At 47.7% G+C, this 23,549-nt stretch overlaps 1 protein-coding gene across 1 annotated transcript; it reads left to right on the top strand.

Moving 5' to 3' along the window:
• Nucleotides 1-6,222: 6,222 nt before the first annotated feature.
• On the top strand, nucleotides 6,223-21,303 carry PTTG1IP (PTTG1 interacting protein). The gene is made up of 7 exons (XM_083154417.1): nucleotides 6,223-6,456; nucleotides 10,850-10,902; nucleotides 13,665-13,773; nucleotides 16,311-16,416; nucleotides 17,143-17,208; nucleotides 17,302-17,348; nucleotides 19,753-21,303. The coding sequence occupies exons 1-7, from the start codon at nucleotides 6,381-6,383 to the stop codon at nucleotides 19,794-19,796; spliced, it is 501 nt and encodes a 166-aa protein (XP_083010543.1). The 5' UTR covers nucleotides 6,223-6,380; the 3' UTR covers nucleotides 19,797-21,303.
• The last annotated feature ends 2,246 nt before the right edge of the window (nucleotides 21,304-23,549 follow it).

Here is a 23,549-nt window from a genome sequence, read left to right as displayed (position 1 = left end):
CCCTAGATGAATTCCCTGAGGGGTGTAGTTTGCAAAATGGGGTCACTTGTGGGGGGGTTCCACTGTATTGGTGCTTGGGGGGTCTTGCTAATGCAACATAGCACCCACCAACATTCCACCAGAATCTGAGCTGCAAAATCCAAAAATCACTCCTTCCTTTCTGAGTCCTGTCATGCACCCAAATGGTATTTTTTGGTCACATGTGAGGCATTGCCGTACTCGGGAGAAATTGGGGCACAGATTTTGGGGTGCTTTGTCTCCTTCATTCCTTGTGAAAATGAAAAACTTTGAGCCAGAACTGCATTTTTGTGTAAAAAATGTAATTTTGCATTTGCACAGCCCAGTTGTATCAAAATTGGTGAAACCCCTGGGGGTTTGAAATGTACACTATACCCCTAGATGAATTCCCTGAGGGGTGTAGTTTGCAAAATGGGGTCACTTGTGGGGGGTTCCACTGTATTGGTGCTTGGGGGGTCTTGCTAATGCGACATAGCACCCACCAAAATTCCACCAGAATTTGAGCTGCAAAATCCAAAAATCACTCCTTCCCTTCTGAGTCCTGCCATGCGCCCAAATGGTATTTTTTGGTCACATGTGAGGCATTGCCGTACTCGGGAGAAATTGGGGCACAGATTTTGGGGTGCTTTTTCTCCTTCATACCTTCTGAAAATGAAAAATTTTGAGCCAGAACTGCATTTTTGTGTAAAAAAATGTAATTTTTCATTTTCACTGCCCAGTTGTATCAAAATTGGTGAAACCCCTGGGGGTTTGAAATGTACACTATACCCCTAGATGAATTCCCTGAGGGGTGTAGTTTGCAAAATGGGGTCACTTGTGGGGGGGTTCCACTGTATTGGTGCTTTGGGGGTCTTGCTAATGCGACATAGCACCCACCAACATTCCACCACCAAAAATCACTCCTTCCCTTCTGAGTCCTGCCATGCACCCAACTGGTATTTTTTGGTCACATATGAGGCATTGCCATACTCGGGAGAAATTGGGGCACAGATTTTGGGGTGCTTTTTCTCCTTCATACCTTATGAAAATGAAAAATTTTGAGCCAGAACTGCATTTTTGTGTAAAAAAATGTAATTTTTCATTTTCACTGCCCAGTTGTATCAAAATTGGTGAAACCCCTGGGGGTTTGAAATGTACACTATACCCCTAGATGAATTCCCTGAGGGGTGTAGTTTGCAAAATGGGGTCACTTGTGGGGGGGTTCCACTGTATTGGTGCTTGGGGGGTCTTGCTAATGCAACATAGCACCCACCAACATTCCACCAGAATCTGAGCTGCAAAATCCAAAAATCACTCCTTCCTTTCTGAGTCCTGCCATGCACCCAAATGGTATTTTTTGGTTACATGTGAGGCATTGCCGTACTCGGGAGAAATTGGGGCACAGATTTTGGGGTGCTTTTTCTCCTTCATACCTTCTGAAAATGAAAAATTTTGAGCCAGAACTGCATTTTTGTGTAAAAAATGTAATTTTTAATTTTCACTGCCCAGTTGTACCACAATTGGTGAAACCCCTGGGGGTTTGAAATGTACACTATACCCCTAGATGAATTCCCTGAGGGGTGTAGTTTGCAAAATGGGGTCACTTGTGGGGGGGTTCCTAAATTTTAGCATCTTATGGTGCCTAGAAACCTACATGGTGCCTAAAAAATAATCTCATAAAAAGGAGGCTCCAAAATCAAGTAGGTGCTCCTTCTATTATGAAGCCTGTGGTTTGGTCAACGTGCACACTAGGGCCACATATAGGATATTTATGAAAACAAAAGAATTGGGGGAATCAATTTTTAGTCACATTTCTCTAGTAAAATGTACTGTGTTCCTTAGAAAAATGTATTAAAATTGCAAATCTGCAAAAAAAATGAAATTTTGAAATTTCACCTACACTTTGTTTTAATTCCTGTGAAACACCTAAAGGGTTAACAAACTTCCAAAATGCTGTTTTGAATACTGTGAGGGGTGCAGTTTTTGAAATGGTATCATTTATGGGGGTGTCTCACATACAAGTCCCTCAAAGTCACATCAGAACTGAACTGGTCCCTAAAAAAATCAGTGTTTGAAATTTTCTTGAAAATTTGAGAATTTGCTATTCATATTGTAAGCCTCCTAGTGTCCAAAAAAATTAAAAGGAAGTTGAAATAATGATGGAAACATAAAGTAGACATATGGTCTATGTTAGTTATTAACTATTTTGAGTGGTATGATTATTTGTCTCACAAGCAGAAAATTTAACATTTTGCAAATTGCTAAATTTTCAATTTTTTTACGACATTTTGGTATTTTTCACAAAAAAACACAGACTGTATCGACCCAAATTTACCACTAATTTGAAGTACAATGTGTCACGAAAAAACAATCTCAAAATCACTGGGATAAGTAAAAGCAAAAAAAAGTTATCCCCACTTAAGTGATACATGTCAGATTTGAAAAAAAGGGCTCTGTCAGGAACGCAAAAACTGGCTCTGTCAGGAAGGGGTTAATATATGATTGCCATCATCTGTGGTCAAACACCTTACTTATCAATTACCCTGTTCAACACAAATGGAGGTAATCATACATTAAGAAGAAAGTCCAGAAGCAGAGCATTGTGTCCCTCCTGGAGAGGGTCATTTTGGAAGGTATGCGTTTGCCACTGCCTCTGGCTGCCATTCCCAATCAAGTTCCTCAAGACACACTAAGGAACAGACGATCGGATGGTGCCGAATTAGTCTCTGTTCCGATAGTGGGGGGTCTGCACATGCACCGAGCCGTTCGTTCCAGAGGGACGGTCATCAGGCCGGACCAGGGATGCTGGGCATTTCCCTGGGAATGTGGGCGGGCCGATGCCTGCCAGGGGGTGGACATCTGACATCACAAGATGTCAGCACCCGCCCTCTCCTCGGCGTACACAGAAGGAAATAAAAGTCAGCTCTGACTGACCTTTATTTCTGAAGGAGAGAAAAATCATTTCATGGTTGGCAACCGTTGAATGATTTCTCTCCCCTTTAGCGCGCCTAACTGAATCAGGCCCTAACACTTCAGTTTTTAGTGATATTCAGCCTTGAGCACAGGTGACTTAATTAGTACCTGAGTTATTTTGATTAAAACATCTGTGCTGCAGCCTGAATATCACTAATGCTGGCCACACATCACACCAACTTTTCTCCAACCATCCAACTAGTTGGTTGGATGGATGGAATAAAAACCTGGTACTGGATAGGAGCAAATATAATTTGTAATGAAGTAATTTGTTTCCCAAATCTGAAAATGGAAAACAGCTGTCACTCAGACAATGTACTGTAGTTGGACCTATGTGATTTAAACAATTTCACTGAATGATTTTGTCCATTCTCATGAGTTTGTAAGATAATTGCTTATTGGCATTTGTACCGGATTTTCAGTCCAACCAACCAACTAGTTTGATGGTTGGAGAAAAGTTGGTCTGATGTGTGACCAGCATAAAACCTGCACTGTTGGTGTGCCTCGAGGACCGTGGCTACAATTGGATATGGGTAAAAACCGGACCCAGGCAAGACATCAAACTTTGCATTTCGGAGCTTGTAGTGTCCGGTCCAGGGCATACTTTCACAGTACCACCACATGTGTGCACCGCACCCCCCCCCCCCCATTCACTACAATTGTCCCCGCATTTCCCATTTGTGTAAGTCTGAAAAAACGGTACTTGTCTCCTAGCACGGCGCCAGCGATAAAAAATTGTGGTACTTGTTTCCTAGCACGGCCACACCGATTTACATCGGGGTGGTCGTGTCGGAAAAATCGGGTCGATCGCATCGCATGCGATTTGGTCGCATGCGATGCGATCGACGCGACCGACCGATTTTGGACCCGATTTTTTTTTTTGAATGAAATGTAAATCGGGTCCCTGGGACCCGATTTTACATTGGATTCAATGTAAAATATTCCCAACCCCCCCAAATGTCACGGCGTACACCCCACCCCACGATAGACGCCAACCCGAAGCGTGGCGAGCGCAGCGAGCCCGCGAGGGGCGGCGGTGCGCGTCCTCCGACCTTTTCATTCCCCTACTATCCACGTCGGCGTGGTGTTGAGAATAGAATAGTGTGGCGAGCGCAGCGAGCCACCGAGCCCGAAGCGTGGCGAGCGCAGCGAGCCCCGCGAGGGGACGCGTATACCTGTGAAGTTATACGCGTCCCCTCGCGGGGCTCGCTGCGCTCGCCACGCTTCGGGCTCGGTGGCTCGCTGCGCTCGCCACACTATTCTATTCTCAACTCCACGCCGACGTGGATAGTAGGGGTATGAAAAGGTCGGAGGACGCGCACCGCCGCCCCTCGCGGGCTCGCTGCGCTCGCCACGCTTCGGGTTGACGTCAATAGTGGGGTGGCGTTTAAAATGTGGGGGCATGACGGGGCCATATACAATGAGAAATGGCCCATATTGGCCCCTTTCCCATTGATTACTATGTGAAGATGGACTTAATCAAGTCCATCTTATCTTGTGCCATTATAATGGCACAAGACCGACACGACCGACGCGATTTCAATGTTAAAAATATTTTAACATTGAAGCCTATGGAGAAATCGGGTCCATCGCGTCGGTCGCGTCGTGTGCCATGTTAAGGCACACGACGCGACCGACGCGATGGACCCGATGGACGCGATTTCTCCATAGGCTTCAATGTTAAAATATTTTTAACATTGAAGCCTATGGAGAATCGGGTCCATCGCGTCGGTCGCGTCGTGTGCCTTATTAAAGGCACACGACCGACGCGATGGACCCGATTTTCCATTTGCCGGTAAAATGGACCTGATTTGAAAGAAAATCGGGTCCATCGTGGGCATCGTGTGCCTTAAAGTTAAGGCACACGACCAAGAAGATTGTGGCCGTGCTAGGAAACAAGTACCATAATTGTATCCATCGGGACCCCCCGAAATCGCGTCGATCGCATCTCATGCAACCAAATCGCATGCGATGCGTTCAACGCGATTTTTACATTGGAATCAATGTGAAATGGTCCCCAGACCCCAATTTTTATTGTTTCCCAACCCTGATGGGTCAAATGCACCCCCATTGTAAACGCCACCCCACGTTTAATGCCAACCCGAAGCGTGGCGAGCGCAGCGAGCCCGCGAGGGGCGGCGGTACGCGTCCTCCGACCTTTTCATACCCCCACTATCCACGTCGGCGTGGAGCTGATTTTATATAGTGTGGCGAGCCACCGAGCCTGAAGCGTGGCGAGGGGATGCGGATTGCTTCAGGTATTACTCGTCCGCTCGCCACGCTTCGGGCTCGGAGGCTCGCTTCGCTCGCCACACTATATAAAATCAACTCCATGCTGACGTGGATAGTGGGGGCATGAAAAAGTCGGAGGACGCGTACCGCCGCCGCTCTCCACGCTTCTGGTTGCCGTTTATCGTGGGGTGGCGTTAACAATTGGGGGGAGGGGGGGCATTTGTCATGTAAAATGGGTGGGTATACAATGAAAAATCGGGTCCATTGGCCTATTTAACATTGTTCCCTATGTAAAATCGCGTCCATCGCATCGCATGCCTTAACTTAAGGCATGCGATGGACGCGATTTTTTAATTGTCGGGGAAAAGGCTAAAAATAGCCTTGAAACCGTGTCGGTCGCGTCCATCGCATACCTTAACTTAAGGTATGCGATCACCTACGACGGGTGCCGTGCTAGGAAACAAGTACCAAAAAAACTTCATGACAAATGAATGAGCTTCTAGCTATTAAGGTGCCCATACACGTTACAAATATTGTATACAATATTGTATACAATATCGCATCTCATTGCATATCGGTTTTGCGATGAGATCTAGTATGTGCTGCACATACTTTTTGTACTAGATCTCATCTCATCTTATCGCAAAACCGAGATGCGATGAGATGAGATATTGTATACAATATTGTATACAATAATTGTAACGTGTATGGGTACCTTTATTTACCTAGTACATGCTATACATTGGTTGCTAAGGGCAACTGCTACACCTGGACTCTTTAGAAAGCTGATTATATTTCACATCTCCCCCATAAAAATGACGCATTTCCCGGTGTTATGGGTGCGGGAGAAGAGAGACCCCTTTGATTAGAACTGAAGGAGGCGTAAAAGAAGAAAATGGGCGTGCCTAGCATGATCACGTGTGTGAGAAGCGGACGGCTTCATGAGCCCATTGACTTTGCTTCAGTGGGCGAGAGCAGCGCGCGGATTTCCTACTAGTGGGCGGGGACTGTGGGCAGAGTGGGCGGTTGTTGGCGGCTGACGTCGGCGGCAGCTGGGCGGCGCCTGTGGCCCGGGTCACGTGCTGCTGAGCGGTGTCGCGGGCGGGTCACAGACTGTCGGACAGTTTAGTAAGTTGTTATCTCCGGTCCCGGGAGCAGCACCGTACCCCCGCTGGAGGATGGAGGGGCCGAGCCTCCGCCGCTGCCTGGCCGCCCTGCTCAGCCTGCTAGCTGTGGCCGCCGCGGCTGACACCGGTGAGTATAGCGGGGTAGGAGAGCAGGATAAGTTATGTGTCCGCCGCCCCTGAGCCCCTCTTCACGGCGCTGTACCGGGGGTGGGGGCACACTACTCCCTGTACACAGACTGTTAGGGTAGTCCTTATACCAGGTGCTGAGGGACTACATATACCAGCATGCCCGGTCACAGTCATGCTTGCTGAACCTGTGGCAGGGCATGCTGGGAGTTGTAGTCCCCCCCAACAGCTGTTTTCCCCCTCACCCTAAGTACCCCATTATCTCTATTATCCTATAGGACCCCCTCCATCTGCACCCTAACTGCCCCATCTCCCTGATACCTGGACCCTACAGTGACTACACCTGCCTGGGGGAGCAGGGAACCCCAGCAGTCCCCCTGCCCCTGGTGGTGTTACCCTGGGTGTCTTTGCTATCCAGGGTCTTGTTAGAACCATCACCGACTATAAGCGCTTCGTGTGGGACTTTGGGAATACCATGGCAGATGGATCTGTGTGGTGGGAGTAATCGAGCTTCCTTACCATGCTCCGCAAGCGACCTTGGTGGTGTGGCCCCCATTGCTGACAGTGGGGACCCAGCATAAATTCCCGCCTGGGTGTAATTGCAGTGTGTGTCGATGGCTGTCACTTTGCAGGCTGCCCGGTAATGTAACCTGTGTAGAACCTTTCATACTTAAGCTGGATACACTCTAAACCATGTTTTCAACAATGGTGCCAAGTCCAACGGGTCGGAATCACCATTTTCATATCATATTTAGTCTGTATGCTTTATGTCGTCATCGCCGACATCCTCTGTATGATGGAGGAAATCGCAAGGGAGAGGAATACCACATAGCCCTCGCTCTGTTGCTGCCGGCATTGGGTAGTGTGTACGCAGCATAAGCCTGGTCTTGGGTTTCCCAGACAAGAACATGGGGCACACATTTGAATACACCTGGACAGGGATCCAGTGTCTGGCCATGTATGGTAGGCTCCCATATACCCTGGCTATCCTAAGGCAATCCTCCCTATTGATAGTCTAGGTAGGTTACTGTAGCTGTCTGACCCAGCTGGGGACCTGGAGATTAGTGTGGACTGTATTCCATGTTGTGAAAAAATGTAGGTCACATGGGTGTGATTTACACCTCTTCCAGAAATGCAGTAATCAGGGCTAATGTCAATCCACCAACAGTCTCAATGGTAAAATAATCCTGTTAAAATTGAAAACTAGTGGCCTCTCCTGGGAACCCAGCGGCCCATGTAAGTCCAGTGCTTTAGTACAATCTCATTAAAGCTCCAATTAGCACCAGACTGCAAATTAAATTAAGAAGTGCTAAAATTCTTATTTTATCTGCTCTTCATTCAGGTTAAGCCTTTAATTGTTGGTTGTTTGTCAGTAATTGAGGGCCGATTGAAGACGCGGCTGATCACATTTATTACCCATACTATTTTCTAGATTACCTTATACCTCCCCCTCCACCACTACATAACTGTGCTTTATGTCCCACCACTGTGCAGATATAAGGTTACGTTGGGTAAAGCACTGCATCCACCTGCACACCTGTACTGACGGTACAGGTATTCTGTACTTTCCCCCTGAGTCGTATTGTTTCCCATTAGAATAATTTATTGCAGTCTCTACTGTGCCAGAGCAAAACAAACCCAGCTCCGATTGTTATTCTATGCTTTGATTTAGCAACTGTTTAAATACCTAATCTTATTAACCTGGCTGTTTGCTCTGCCATAAATCGCTCATGTGCAATGTGTGGTATCTGTCTTCTGTTCCATGCAAGCGTTTCCTTGTCTGATTGTCCACTCGCTCAGTTGGATGACTGGTTATGTATAAAAATGTATTTAACTTGACCATGTAGCAATTTCTTACAGTACAGAAACAGCTGTTGTGTGTAATGTTGCATTTTTAACATTATACTGAAGTGCTATGATGGGGGTATGCAATGTGGAACTACACATCCCAGCATGCTCTGCCACAGTTTTTGTTGTTTGTGTTAAAACTGTGGCAGTGCCTGCTGGGAAGTGTAGTTCCACAGCAGCTGGAGTGCCACGGGTTGCCTGACCCAGCTCCTTGTTTCTGTATTACCTTTGTGCAGCAGTAATTGTAGTATAGCCCATTCACACCAGCCTAAATTCCCGGGTTGAGTCCGGGAACAACCCGGTACTAGCGCTGGTGTGAAAGGTTCCCGGGACAAAAAATTTCAACCCGGGGACCTGGCTGGTGTGAAAGGTACAGGTTATACTTACCCGGGTTGCCGTGTCCTCGGTGTGCTGTCTGGACGGGAATCCACGCAGGCGGCGGGCGCAAATGACGGGACAGCCGGTGGATGATGACGCAGTTCTCCGGCAGCAGTGAGGACCGTCATTTGCGCCGCCGCCTGTGTGGATCCCTGGCCTGCACGGAGGACCAGCAACCGGGGTGAGTATTCTCCCCACCTCCGCCGCCGTCCCGCCGACTGCCGGCCTCCTTCCCGCCCCCTTCTCACACCAGAAAATGCAGGGACGTTTCTGGTGTGAATGGGTCCAAACCCGGGAATGTCCCTGCTTGTCCCGGGTACTGAATTCCCGGGTTTGTCCCTGCATTTCTGGTGTGAATGGGGTAGTAGTGGAACAGGTTAATGGTGTGTACACACGGTCGACATGCTGCCGTGCGATGCGAGTCCCGATGCGATCTGATGGCATCGGGACTCGCATCGCACGGCAGCATGTCGACCGTGTAAAGGAGAGCAGAGGACAGTACCTGTCACCAGGGTGCCGGGATGTCAGCGTGCTGCGACACCCGGGGCCGCGGCACATCAAACAGCTTCCCCCCCGCTGTGCAGACATCAGGCCACACCCCCCGCCCTCCTCTATATGCGGACTTCTTCCGGGTCATCAGCCCTGCAGCGCAGCCCCAGGAGAAGCCCCTCTCCCTCTGGCTGCCGGAGCTGTAGTGAGTATTCAGGCACAAAGACTATATAGTGCAGATCTGCACTATATAGTCTTGGCTGCCCTCACTATGTCGCTGCCGATTTGCGCTCACTCGGGAGCGCGCATCGGCAGCGCATCGGGCTCGTAAGCCCTGAAAAGTATATGGCTTCCGATGTGCACTATATCGTCAACGTCGGAAGCCATATCGCACCCGTGTGTACACGCCATAAGTCTCCCATATCTGTAATGCTTGGTATCAGAGGTATGTTGGAATATTTGCATACCATTAGGAGATCAGGAGCACAAGAGCAGCGGTTCCCAACCTCCATCTTTAAGGACCCCCAACAGTCCATGAGTACCCCCAACAGTTCACGATTTCCAGGTCTCCACACAGAATTGCATGTGGAGCTTAACATGTGCCGGTAAATGAGTCTCGCCTGTGGAAAATGTGAACTGTTAGCGGTAGTTGTGGACCGAGGTTGGGAACCGCTGATCTAGGGTAGTGCTTCTCAAACTCTGTCCTCAGGACCCGACACCGTTCACGGAATTTAGGTCACCCGACAGGTGCACTCATTACTGACTGGAACATTTTAAAAGATCCACAGGTGGAGCCTAACTATTTCACTTGATTATGTGAGGACTGATGCAGCCCACACACGCACCGTACCCGGCGTGCGTTGTGGGCTTAACTAGCACACATAGCGTCGCATCGTATGACTTGTGCATGCGATGCTATGCTAGAAAAAGCTAGTACAAAAAGTATGTGCAGCACATACTTTTTGTACTGTACGATGAGGTGCCGCGGGAGCGCGCACCCCATCGTACAGCATCGCACCGCCCGCCCGCATCGGTGCGTGTGTGAGCTCCTTAACTTTGAGAACCTTTGATCTAGATAAGTGGTTCTCAAGTACCCCAACAGTTCATGTTTGGCAGATGCACTCATTACTCAATGACACATTTTAAAAGATCCACAGGTGGAGCTAATTATTTCACTTATGATTTCTGTGTGGAGACCTGGAAAACATGAACTGTTGGGGCTACTTGAGGACCGAGGTTTAGAACCACCTTCTAGGCTAGGACCCTAAACACAGAATGCATTTATTTTATATTCATTGTACAGACGACCTGGAAGTCATTTCATACAGTTTTATTATTGTGTACATTAAACCATCAGAAAATAAGTGTCACTATTTCAGTCAATCCACTGTGATACATACTGAAGCGATGTCGGGCCGTTTCGCCTACATCAGTGTGAGTGCGCAGTCGCTAGGCTTTATGTGTTGCACATGAAACCTAGCGATAAAGTTGAATTGAAATTGGACAGAAAAATCTTGAGGTGTGTGTGCATTAGATATCGCTCTGTCATCAGATTTATACTGCGGACCATGATCTGGGGTGTGGCGTTCTCATCAGCATTCACATAAATTAAGACGTGGCAGGATTCTGATGAATCTGATTTCCAGCTGCTATAAAATGGTTATTACCTTGTTTTGCAGATTGTTCCCAGATGAACAACACCAGCTGTGAGAAATGCCTGAGTAATGTTAAGGTAAGTACTGTCCAGAGCTAGGATACAGCACTGTGGTGTCGGTGTATATATCGCTGAATTTGGAACCAATTGTGCATCTATGTAAACCATGCTTTATTGTATGGTTATTGCTTGCTGAACAAAGTAAATGGGCTCAATTCATCACCCCTGCCGTTCCACTGACTGGATAAGCCAATCAGAAGGCTGCAATGACCGCCGATCCATTGGGGTTACCGGGGATATTAAGTGTACTACGTTCTGATTCGATGATCCTGAATCTGATTTTTATGCATGTTTAATATCTCCGATCCCCCCAATGTGACCCTCGGGGGGCTTCCCCAATCCCCTACTGGTGTATAGGCTGCTTTAAGCCTGATTAGAGGATTCCTGCTCGCACCCCTCCAGAGGGTGTGAAGGGGACAATTGTATAACTCCAGGGCGTCCTTCTCAATGCTAATCCTATCGCGCTGAATGGAGACCACTGTTATAATTTATAGGTACTCAGTTAGCTGCAGTGACTCGCCATGTACAATTGACCCTCTGGAGGTTATCCAGTTAAGCACAAGGCGGGAGAAGAGACCCCATGATAAATGACCTGTTGTCATGGTCAGGAAAACACATTGTTTCAGGAACTTATCCAGCCTCCTATGTGTTTAAGGACAAAAACTGGTTATTTTTCAGACCAAAACAGAAATTGAATCGCCCAAATAATGACCGTTTTGTAAAAACCTGTTTTTGTCTGAAAAAATGTCAAGCTTCATTTAATACCCCCCATAATGTACCTGGGTCACTGCTGTGCTAGGTCTCACAGCGGCTGCTTTTTGTAGTGCACTGATGCTTATTATCTGCCAACATTGTGAATGACTGGTGTGAGTGATGGCACGTCTGTATACAGCCCTCATTAGTCCCCATTGTGTCCTTGCAACTGATACCAATGGATGTCTTCTATACCATCTAAATCGATCACTGCATTTGGGTCCTTCCTGTTTTCCCTGCAAGCTGTAATTTGGCCTCTGGGGCTGGTGACAGCGCTGATGTGAGGCATCATGTGACTCTCATGCGGGAGTCACATGGTCTCCAACCTAAGGCAAGTTTCTGGGTGTGTTTATGCAGCAAGGCTTTCTATGGGTGAGATGAGTAGTTGCCAATAGCAACCTGCACGCCTCTAGTTATGCTATAAGTTGTGCTAGGTATATGATGGCTAGAAGCTGGTTGCTATGGGGATCACTCTGGAAAGTTTGATACATCATCTCCTATATTACTGTGATCATATAACTGCAGAAACTCCATAACACACTGTGTGTGTGTGTGTGTCGGCTCCGGCTGAACGTATGAAAGGAGAGCGAAGGATGTTTAGACTGCAGCACAGTTTCCATTTGCATTGTTATTGTCCCGCACACTGTGTAACCTGTTCTCTGGGCTGTACAATGTCACCCTGCTGACCGTGTGTGTACAGCTATGCGCGGTATGGTCACACGTAGTGCTGTGTACTCCCCAGGAACTGGGCACATGCTCCTCCTTCTTTTTTTTTTTTTTTTTTTTTTTTAATAGACCACTTACAGCTGAGATACTCAATGTTATGGCCTTCTAGCTGCTGTGGAACTACATTTCCCAGCATGCCCTAAAGTAAAACTGTGGCTGAGAGTTTTTTTTTGTTATTTAAATGTCCTGTGATGTGAGAGGCAATCGCTCCTGGTATCATAACGATATTTCGTACTGGTATTTTAATTGTTAGTAAAACAAAGATTTTGGCCTGAGTCCAGAAAGGCCTTTCTGGAACTTGGTTACCCAGCATTCAGTTCTCAGTGGGAGCAGCTGGGTTGCATATCGCCCATAGGTGACGGATCTGTGTCTTGGGGCTTGTTCTTCTATGCATCGGTAAAGTTACTTTTAAACTTCCAGTATTGTCCTAGTGGTGCATAATGTAGGTGGAGAAACAGGTCCTGCAGCATTACCATCGTAGCATGCACTTGTTGGGTGGGTGTCCTAGAACCGGATTTGTTGTTACTGTTTGGTTTTGCATGCAGCCCACAAATACCGGGCAGCTTTTTATTTCCTCTCTCCCGAATCAGAATCCATGTCTTCTAGCATGGTCTCTGTAAAAATGGCTGGATCTATATTCGGATGGTATGATGCGGTGTACAATAAACTGTAAATGATAATTACTTGGTAATGTTGTTAGTTTTTCATGAGGGTGCACGTCCTCCTCTAGGGTGGACTCTGTAACCGTATAACCTGTGTGTGATCCTAGTGTTCATCTTACGGTGAGTGGGGTTACAGGACTGTGACTTGCGGTGAGCGGGGTTACAGGACTGTGACTTACGGTGAGCGGGGTTACAGGACTGTGACTTGCGGTGAGCGGGGTTACAGGACTGTGACTTACGGTGAGCGGGGTTACAGGGCTGTGACTTACGGTGAGCGGGGTTACAGGACTGTGACTTGCGGTGAGCGGGGTTACAGGACTGTGACTATCTGTTGCTCGGTGACTTCTGGAATAATGACTCACAGAACTCTAATTACATTATACTGCATTCACACGCTAACGATTCTATAGGATATGAGGTATCCCATCGCTCTATCTTACTAGAACTTCATAACTGTCCTCAAGAAGGGTGATTAAGTACCTCGTGCCCTGGGAATGCCGTAATCTCTTCCAGAGAATATGGAGGCTGAATATACTGTGTGTGTGTGTGTGTGACTAATGTTCAGTGGGTGTGATGTTAGAAGTTACATACAGTAGAAGAAGCATAACCCCCCCCCCCCCCCCCCTCCTGTCTTTCCAGTGTCTTTGGTGCAATACTAACAAGAAGTGCCTGGAATATCCTGTGAAGAACATCCTGCCTCCGTCATCGCTGTGCACGCTGAGTGACGCTCGCTGGGGAATATGCTGGGGTGGGTAAATATTTGCGTTGCTAGATGGGTTGTGTATTGAATTATTTTTTTTCTTTAACACTGAGATGTAATAACATTAAGAATTCTATATGGAAGATATAATTCAATTGAGAATAAATGTGGTAATTGGTCCTAACATACCATGTTTGGCCAACTGCACTGTAGAAGACTATTAAAAGTGACAAAATATTAGTCTGTCGTAAAGACCAGCTGAGTGGGTTGGTACTGGGCTCCTGTGCACCGCTACAGGCTGTGGTGGGTTGGTACTGGGCTCCTGTGCACCGCTACAGGCTGTGGTTGGTTGGTACTGGGCTCCTGTGCACCGCTACAGGCTGTGGTTGGTTGGTACTGGGCTCCTGTGCACCGCTGCAGGCTGGGGTTGGACCGGTACTGGGCTCCTATACACCGCTACAGGCTGTGGTGGGTCGGTACTGGGCTCCTGTGTACCTCTTCAGGCTGTGGTGGGTCAGTACTGGGCTCCTGTGCACCGCTGCAGGCTGTGGTTGGACCGGTACTGGGCTCCTATACACCGCTACAGGCTGTGGTGGGTCGGTACTGGGCTCCTGTGTACCTCTTCAGGCTGTGGTGGGTCGGTACTGGGCTCCTGTGCACCGCTGCAGGCTGTGGTGGGTCGGTACTGGGCTCCTATACACCGCTACAGGCTGTGGTGGGTCGGTACTGGGCTCCTGTGTACCTCTTCAGGCTGTGGTGGGTTGGTACTGGGCTCCTGTGCACCGCTGCCAGCTGTGGTTGGACCGGTACTGGGCTCCTATACACCGCTACAGGCTGTGGTGGGTCGGTACTGGGCTCCTGTGTACCTCTTCAGGCTGTGGTGGGTCGGTACTGGGCTCCTGTGCACCGCTGCAGGCTGTGGTGGGTCGGTACTGGGCTCCTGTGCACCGCTGCAGGCTGTGATTGGACCGGTACTGGGCTCCTGTGCACCGCTGCAGGCTGTGATTGGACCGGTACTGGGCTCCTATACACCGCTACAGGCTGTGGTGGGTCGGTACTGGGCTCCTGTGTACCTCTTCAGGCTGTGGTGGGTTGGTACTGGGCTCCTGTGCACCGCTGCCAGCTGTGGTTGGACCGGTACTGGGCTCATGTGCACCGCTGCAGGCTGTGATTGGACCGGTACTGGGCTCCTGTGCACCGCTGCAGGCTGTGATTGGACCGGTACTGGGCTCCTGTGCACCGCTGCAGGCTGTGATTGGACCGGTACTGGGCTCCTGTGCACCGCTGCAGGCTGTGATTGGACCGGTACTGGGCTCCTGTGCACCGCTGCAGGCTGTGATTGGACCGGTACTGGGCTCCTGTGCACCGCTGCAGGCTGTGACTGGGCTCTTACTCCTCCCAGCAGCCACAATAATTCGGCAAGCTTAAATGTTTTGCTGTTTCTTTGATACAGAGACGCACCAAATCTCTGAATATATATCCGGAGCAATTACATGGCTTGGTGGAAGTGAAGGGAAGATTATTAATAATTACTGTAGCTTCCCTGCAAGATTCCCTGATTACGAAATAATACGATGGACATATAATAGGTTTGCTGGCCTAGTGCCCCGGGTGTCCATATTGGCCTGCAAATGTTTGGTGATCTAAGTGCACGTTTGAAGGAGCGCTCTATGGTGTCTTGTTACCTTTAGCATGCCGTCTGTAAAGGTTTAGGTGTTGGCACCAAGATCTGGCATGTGTTGTACAATGATACACACACACTCGTGTAAGACGCTGCTGATAGAGGGCTGGCCGGTGCCTCCTGTGTTATGTATGTGTCCTGATTCATGTTCAGGGATTAGCTGCGCCTTTAATGTGAGTCCTGGGTTTCAGCTGGTCTCCTGTGTGTTTGCTTCTGGCTGTTTACAGACCTCGTTAGCCAATTGTACAGTCATGTTCCAGTGTCTGCAGGGTTACAGTCCCGTGTTCCGTTCTGCTCTCTCTAATCCCCAGGCACACAGATCTGTGGCTGTACTCGCTGGGATTGGGAAGGCCTGGCACTGGGAATGTGCGGGTGCTCTCATGTGACTTGTCTTGAGAACCACACGGCTTGGCTTTCCAAGACCTCGGGCTGTACTGGTATATTCATTGCTGCTGCTGTTTGTTGGGTCTATGAAATTGTTGCCCTTCACAACAAACACGGCCACGCCGGAGCCTCGTCTGGTCACTTATTGTTTACCCAGTCTGATTCTCCCACTGTTCGGGGTGCAGCTGCTCTGGGCTTCGTGTTACATGCAGTCTGATTGCCCTGAGAACATCGCCAGAGATTAGGGGTCAGATGAACTAAGCCCTGATAAACCACCAATCAGCTCTAACTGCAATTTTTCAAACTCAGCCTGTATCAATTACAGTTAGGTGCTGATTAGCTTTCGAAGCTTAGTACATCTGACCCTAGGTGTATAAGTGTCTGCTAAATACTGATGGCGGTACTGCCTCTGGTCAGCCTATTAGAGGACGTTAGTTTAACATGGGCCCACACGGTGTGGAGGGCTCCGCCTTGGTACGAACGCCTGCTGCTTTCTTACAGAACCGCTCTTGTCTTTCAGTTAATTTTGAGGCTTTGATTATCACCATGTCTGTGCTTGGAGGCGTCATTATCCTGTCTGTGATCGTCTGCTGTTGCTGCTGTTGTAGGAAAAAGAAGAGCAGAAAGTAAGTTACCCAGTGACGGAACCGTACAAGTGGTGTCTGCCCAACATCTCCCTTCCCACCACATCCCTAAGCTGCTCTGTCGGAGTTCATGATCCACACCCGCCAAGCTCTATATCTGGGGTGCTCAAACTTGGTCCTCAGGACCCCCACACAGGTCACTGTTTCCAGGTCACCTGGCAGGTGCATTCCTTACTCATTGACACAGTAAGCCACAGGTGGAGCTAATTACTTCACTCGTGATTATTCGACAAGACTTCCAAAACATGCCCCGTGTGACTTCCTCAGGACCTAGTTTAAGAACCTGTGCTCTCTATATAGCACAATCCTCTCTTGTGCGCTCTCTCATATTTATATATTAAGTAGAATGTCTCACGATCTGTTACATAATGCGGTGACAGGGTGTGGTGCAAAACACACTGCATTATGTAATACGTTCAGGTGTTATAATCACACTTTATAATATGATTTCTAGATGCAGTTCATCTTCCCTGCCTGGGGTGACACTCTACTGTGGTGCTTCTATCACAGTGTGATCTGTATTTCAGCACTGGTATACAGGCCAGACATGCGCTAGGAACATACTGTATTTTTAGGGGACGGTTTTCCTTGTACTGCTATATTTTGCTGGCTTAGAATTGCCGATTTACTAGTGTGATTGCGGCTTCCTCCCGTGGGGATAAGACACCATGAATAAGAAGCTAATGCATTCTCACTGTAATTCATTAGCTCAAGCCTGGAGACAGAGCGGTCCATGAGAGAGAAGGAGGAGAGAAAAGTACATCAGGAAGAAAGGTAAAGCCGGGCATCTGGTTGTTGGGAAAGCCCCATTCCTTAATATAAAACTTCGTTATCACATTTTATTTTTTTTTTTACCTGTCATTCCAGGAGGGCTCAAATGAAGACGCGTCATGATGAGATCAGGAAGAAATACGGTAATGTCTACATGCCTCCTTTTTAATACCTGTGCTCAGACACTGCAGAGTAGCTCTTTGTGCACAATCTTTCTGCTGCTTGTGGGCACACCATGATGCATGGTGTAGGGTAGGCCAGAGGTGTGACACTGAAGTGTACTGCACTGTGCATGGGTGGGGCGTTAGTGCTGCAAGAGGTTTGAGGGTCTGTTTCACCTGCCAGGAGCGCCTGAAGAAGGGGCCTCGTACACCAAATTATAGTGTCTAGTCTTTATAACTGTGATAAGCTCCTGATGGCGATTTGTATAATTTTCTTTTGAGGTCTGTGAATCTTTATCCACTGCCTGCACGGAACGTTTATGGGGGAAGTTTTCATGGTGGACGTGATGTGGCGTTCCAGAACCCCATGGAGGTGCCCAGAAAATAACCTCTCCTGTTAGAAATGGACTGTAAATGTGGCCTTAGTCCTCTGTGTATAGAGGTCCACCCGTCCCTGGTATGCGTGATACAGAAAACAGGGCATGTTTTCTGCATATCCGGCCCAGCTGTGTGTTTACATATTTATAGCCCTATTGTCATTCTCATTGTCAAGCAGCTAATAGACTGTGTTGCTAATTCCATAATAAATCCTGGTTACAAACTGTCCATTGCTGTGGCTGCTGCACTAAAGTCTTCCTGTTATAGGGACCTTGGTCGCTGACTGAGGAAGGTGCAGAAGATTTGGGTCTCTGCACTGTGACATCACCTTGTGCTGTGCTCGGAATTACTGTGGCGGGTGCTAGATGAATGTGCAGGTGACTGGAGCGAAGGCCGAATTGCAGCTAATTTTAAAGTTGGCTTCTGCAGACACCACCTAGTGTCCCGCTGCCCCCACACCTGCCATGCATGTATACGCTGCAGGGAAAATTGATTCTCCCAGCCACTATTAGAAGTCCTACCCCGTCATTATGTTATTTACTGTAGGTGTCTATGGTTAAATTGCTAATACGGGTGAACCTATTCTCTTAAGATAAATGTCAATCTTATTTGCAATCTTCTGTTCTGTATATTTGAACAGAATTTTAGTGTTGCCGGTTATGAAGAAGGCGAAGCCTTTACAGCGTGGTTTTGTGTATAAAAGGTTCTCTCATTACATTGCGCAGACTGCCACCATGTGGTGAATGTGGGGTACTAGTTGTGGTTGAAAGTTCAAAATCTTTGCTTGGAACATTAGTTTCTGGTTCCAAGTCGATAACGTTAGCATGTGAGTGTTTACCATTGTCTGATCGGGTCGTTCTCATAGATGTTTAGGGTTACATTTTACAAAGAAGAAATCCTCTTTGCAACACTAGCTTAGTTGGTGATTGCAATTAGAAATTACATTACTTCATTCTATTGGAACCAGTATGTTGTGGTTGTCTTGTGACTGGCATTATAACTCCTGAGGCAGACCGGGCAGTCTCCTGGCGGACCTCACACTGCCCCAAACATTCCCTTTCTGGACTTCTCCCAACACTGTTGCGATGTACTGCAAGAAGCTGGTTCCCAGCATCCCAGACTTTGTGCTATGTTGCCGGTAAAGGGTACACCGGTGGTGGATTGCTGCACCGCTGACATGATATATGGTGGAAGTGTGTGCAGGCGATGGGATCAATGATGGGGTATGGCAGTGGTAAACCTGGGGTATGGTATAACTCTCCGACTGCTGGGATTCCAACAGTTTCTCAGACCTCAGAATCCCGCCACCTAGTCGATGCTCCCTATTTTCCCACGAGTGAATGTAATTCGGGATTTCGACTGTCTGGGTTCTGATGTTGGAGAAACATCTGTCAGAATCACGACTGTCGATGAGTAATCCGGCACCCCCCAATGTTATTGGTGAGGTCTTCCTAGCAGGAATTCAGAACTAGGAATGCCTGCGGACTGTTCTGGTAGAACGTCACTTATTCTGTGATAGAGGCTACGTGTGTGTGTTTAATTTAATTTATGACCAGTTCTTTATATAGCACACACATATTCCGCAGTGCTGTACAGAGTATATTATTACTAGTTATATAGTGCACACATATTCCGCAGCGCTGTACAGAGAATTTTTGAACATTTACATCAGTCCCTGCCCCAGTGGAGCTTACAATCTCTATTCCCTACCAGATGTAAACGCACATACAGACATTCTAGGGTTAATTTGTTATGAGCCAATTACCTACCAATTTATTTTTGGATTGTGGGAGGAAACCGGAGTACCCGGAGTAAACCCACGTAAGTATGGGGAGAATATACAAACTCCACACAGTTAGGGCCATGGTGAGAATAGAACCCATGACCTCAGTGCTGTGAGGCAGTAACGTTAACCACTACACCGTGCATACTGCCACAAAGTGTTGACTCAACCCTAAAGCACCATTGTAAACCAGATAACAGATACAGATTTTTCTTTTCTTTCTAGGTTTGTTCAAAGAAGATAATCCCTACTCAAAGTTTGACAATTAAGTTTGGATGCTCTGAATCCTCCGCCTCATTTATACAAGAGATTTTCCCTAGTAAATATGCGTATACAGCCCGTAACATTACCCAACCGTACCAGCCTGAGGAGCACCTACAGAGGGAACGTAGCTTCTGTACTGCGCTTTGCATGCATTTCTCATCTTCACAAAAACAGAACTTTCTCCAGATGGCCCCTTCCTAAAATGTATTGTGATGAAGGACTGAGTAACCAGCCATTCCTGCGCCATGTGCGTCCTCTTGGTCTGAATATACCAGACAAAACACCCCTTTAGCATTAAGAAAATTGGTTAATGTAAATTTAGGATATTTTAGTACGGATTTTGTTACTGTGATTATTACCTGAGCCTCCATCTTGTTTGTGGATGGCGATTATATAGGTGAAGCACCTTACGTGTTCTATGAATTTACGTTGATGATGAAACCTATTATTATTATTATTATTTTTTCAGCTTTCCTTTGGGAGGTTTTGCCAAGCAATGTTGCCACAAGCATTCATTGTTATGGTTTATTGCAGGGATGGGGGAACCTTCGGCCCTCCAGCTGTTGCACTACACATCCCAGCATGCATTGCAACAGTTTTAGCATGGCCAAATAGCAACACTGTAACAGGGCATGCTGGGATGTGTAGTGCAACAACATCTGGAGGGCCAAAGGTTCCCCATCCCTGGTTTATTGTATCTGCTGGTACTTGGCTACTGACTGCAGTGTAATGTTCATGTAAATGCCTATTCCTCCTTCCAGGGCTCGTACAACCTTCTAACACTCCAGACCTTTGTTTTGTTGTATTACACTGCACCATCTTCTCTCTATACGTACGGTCCCATTAGTGCCAGATGTAATTCTAAACAATGTACGTTCAGATGTGGATGGAGTTCATGTCGTTTAAGTGGGGTCTGTCTGAGCCAGCAAGTCACATGGTATGTGCTGTAGGCTCACAGAAGACCACCACTGAGCACACTGCTCTGCAGCAGCTGTTGTAGGTACTCGTTACATCAAAGCCTCAGACCTAAAATAGTCACAAGGATGTGTTTTGGGAGCTCCACATTGGTTATAATTACCCTTTTAAAGGCGGGTTTCCAATCGGTGACCTCCCTTTTATAAGAAGCGCTGCTGCGTGCTTCTGTGGATGATGGTCTCCTCCAACTTCACACAATTTCTAGTGCACATTCCACTATGAATTCTAGTGCCTTATAGAAGTGTCATATAAACTTATTTTGTGAAAAGACTGTATAGTGTTAGCTTTTGGCATTTTATAGCATTTTCTTATTGCCACTTTATACCCTTTGTTATATAAGGCTGATGGGATTTATACCTACACTAATATACTTTCTGACTAGCGAGATTTGTTCTAGAAGCTTGATCAAAGTACATAAGGGCTTAGTACACGTGTACAGCTAACTCTATCATTGTACTAATATGAAATGTTTTCTTTAATAAACAGTATTTTGCACATTTTTGTTTTGCTGTAAAAAATAAATAGTTTGGACCAATATCTGTTCTCACTGATTATTTTACATATAACGTTCGTACTGAAGCAGGGTGAGCGCGGGGGGACGCGGTGCGAAGGTTCAGTGTCCATGTAAACTAGAAATTCTGTGAATTTTTTTTTTTTTTTTTTTTTGTCAACCTTTTGACTGTCTGCCTAATGCTTGTGTTGACCTAATGCCTAATGCTTGTGTTGACCTAATGACCTATGTCAACCATCCTGCTGTCTACCCAATGAGCCATACCCTTATATACAATGCTGTGCCAAGCTGAAGAGTCCATGATAGCCCTGGAGTGGTTTCTAGCATTAATGGCAGCAATGTGCCTCATCTGCATGAGATTAAGTAGTGCCAGCTTCAACACCATAATGGTTCTCACCAACTTTCTGCCTATTAAAAATACTGCACATGGCATGTTACAAAATGGGATGGGTATATGTTGACCAATGTCTACATTCATCATGCAGTCATCCTGTATAAAATAGGAAGATCAGCAAGATGGAATGTTATGTTACCCCCCCGGTAACCAGCACTGACTTATCTGCTGGACTGGGGTCTCCCAGGTCTCACGTCCTTTTTGGTGGAGGCTTCTTTCTGAGAAGACTAGGTCAAGAGTATGACTGACTGAGAATTGGAAGATGTGGTGGTAACAGGCGGTTTATCAATCAGTGATACGGAAGTCACATGTTGTAGGGCGTAGCTGGACAAACCAGTCTCAGAGAGATACCAGCAGTTCACACAAGGATGCAGGACCTGCTCCGCACAGCAGGGGTAGCGTCCCCACCATCTGACTTGTTGAAGGTGGTTCTGTAAAGGTTTGGATTGTGTGCAAAAAGCGGTGGTTTAAAGGTGCCCATACATGTGGCAATGCAATGTGTGCTATGAGATGCGAGCTCCCGCGGCATCTCGTCGCACAGTACAAAAAGAATGTGCTGCACATACTTTCTGTACTTGCTTTTTATCGCATTGCATGCACAACTAATGCGATGCTATTTTAACCCAGAATGCACGCCGGGATCGGGACTTGTTTGGGCAGCTTAAGAATTAGCAAGGAATGCCAACGAGCTCTTGTAACGTGTGCTAAATTTCTTTAACCCATATGTGAGGTGGTCTGGGAATAGATACGCCAAGCTACCACAGCAAGGGGTCCATTCTGGGAGGGAGAAATTTATGTTATTCAGAGGTTTGGTAGCTGGACAGTGGCCCACCATATCTGTTTTCCACTGGATCTACCTATTGTTGATATGGCTAAATCAGCAAACCTGATGCGCCCCTGCATTGGTATCTGTGTATACACACTTGCACAATGCAAGCAATGACGTGATGTAACATGTCACGCTTCATTCAGCTGTATGGCATAGATCTCTGATATATTTTGGCTACATCTGTCAATCCAATGTGAGTGTGTCTATAACGCTGGGTGGAGCCTCTGACGCACACACACTCACATAGTGACAGAGAACCAGCCCACAGTGCCAGACACTCTCTGACTCCCCATGCTGCTACTCCACAGCCACCAGGTGAGCGGCAGATCTGCCTCCCTTCCCCCCCCCCCCCCTCCGATTCGAGGCAACCCCCCCCTCCCACAATTCGCAGGACTCCCGCGATTCGTGGACCCCTCTTTCCGCGATTCATGCCTCCCTCCCGTGGTTTGCGGGCATCCCATCCCGCAATTCACGCCCCCTCCCGTGATTTGCAGACCCCCTCCCGTGATTCGCGCCACATCCAGCCCCCCTCCCGCGATTCGTGGGCCACACCCCCGCAATTCGAGGCACTCCCCGCGACCCCCTTCCGTGATTCACGCGACTCGTGGCCCCCCGCGATTTGTGGACTCCTGCTATTCACAAACCCCCCCTCCCTTACACGATTCACCGCCCCCCCCCCTCCCATGATTCACGCCACCCCAGCCCCCCTCCCGCGATTCGATTTCAAATCATCAGCCTCGTGCTCTCATGCACCCTAACTCCCACCCAGTAGGAGGAGACACTGACTCAGGGGCACCGTCCTGTGCTGCCACACTGGACCCTCACCCACTGGCAGAAGCTGCACCATGTCCCCCAACCCTCCTCTTTAGTCCCCCTTATGCCCACACACCCCTATCACTACCCAGCTTCCTGCTCTCCTGAACGGAAACTTCCACCACTGGGGAGCCGCTGACTCAAAAACACCCTACTATGCTATTGCACACACACCTAAACAACATGCACCCCCCCACAAATGTCACTGTACCCTCCACAATGTACATCTTACTCTG

This window comes from Crinia signifera, chromosome 7, assembly GCF_055691185.1.
Source record: "Crinia signifera chromosome 7, ASM5569118v1, whole genome shotgun sequence".
NCBI lineage: Eukaryota > Metazoa > Chordata > Amphibia > Anura > Myobatrachidae > Crinia > Crinia signifera.
The sequence above is the reverse complement of the archived record's forward strand: the minus strand, read 5'-3'. Positions and strand labels throughout refer to the sequence as shown.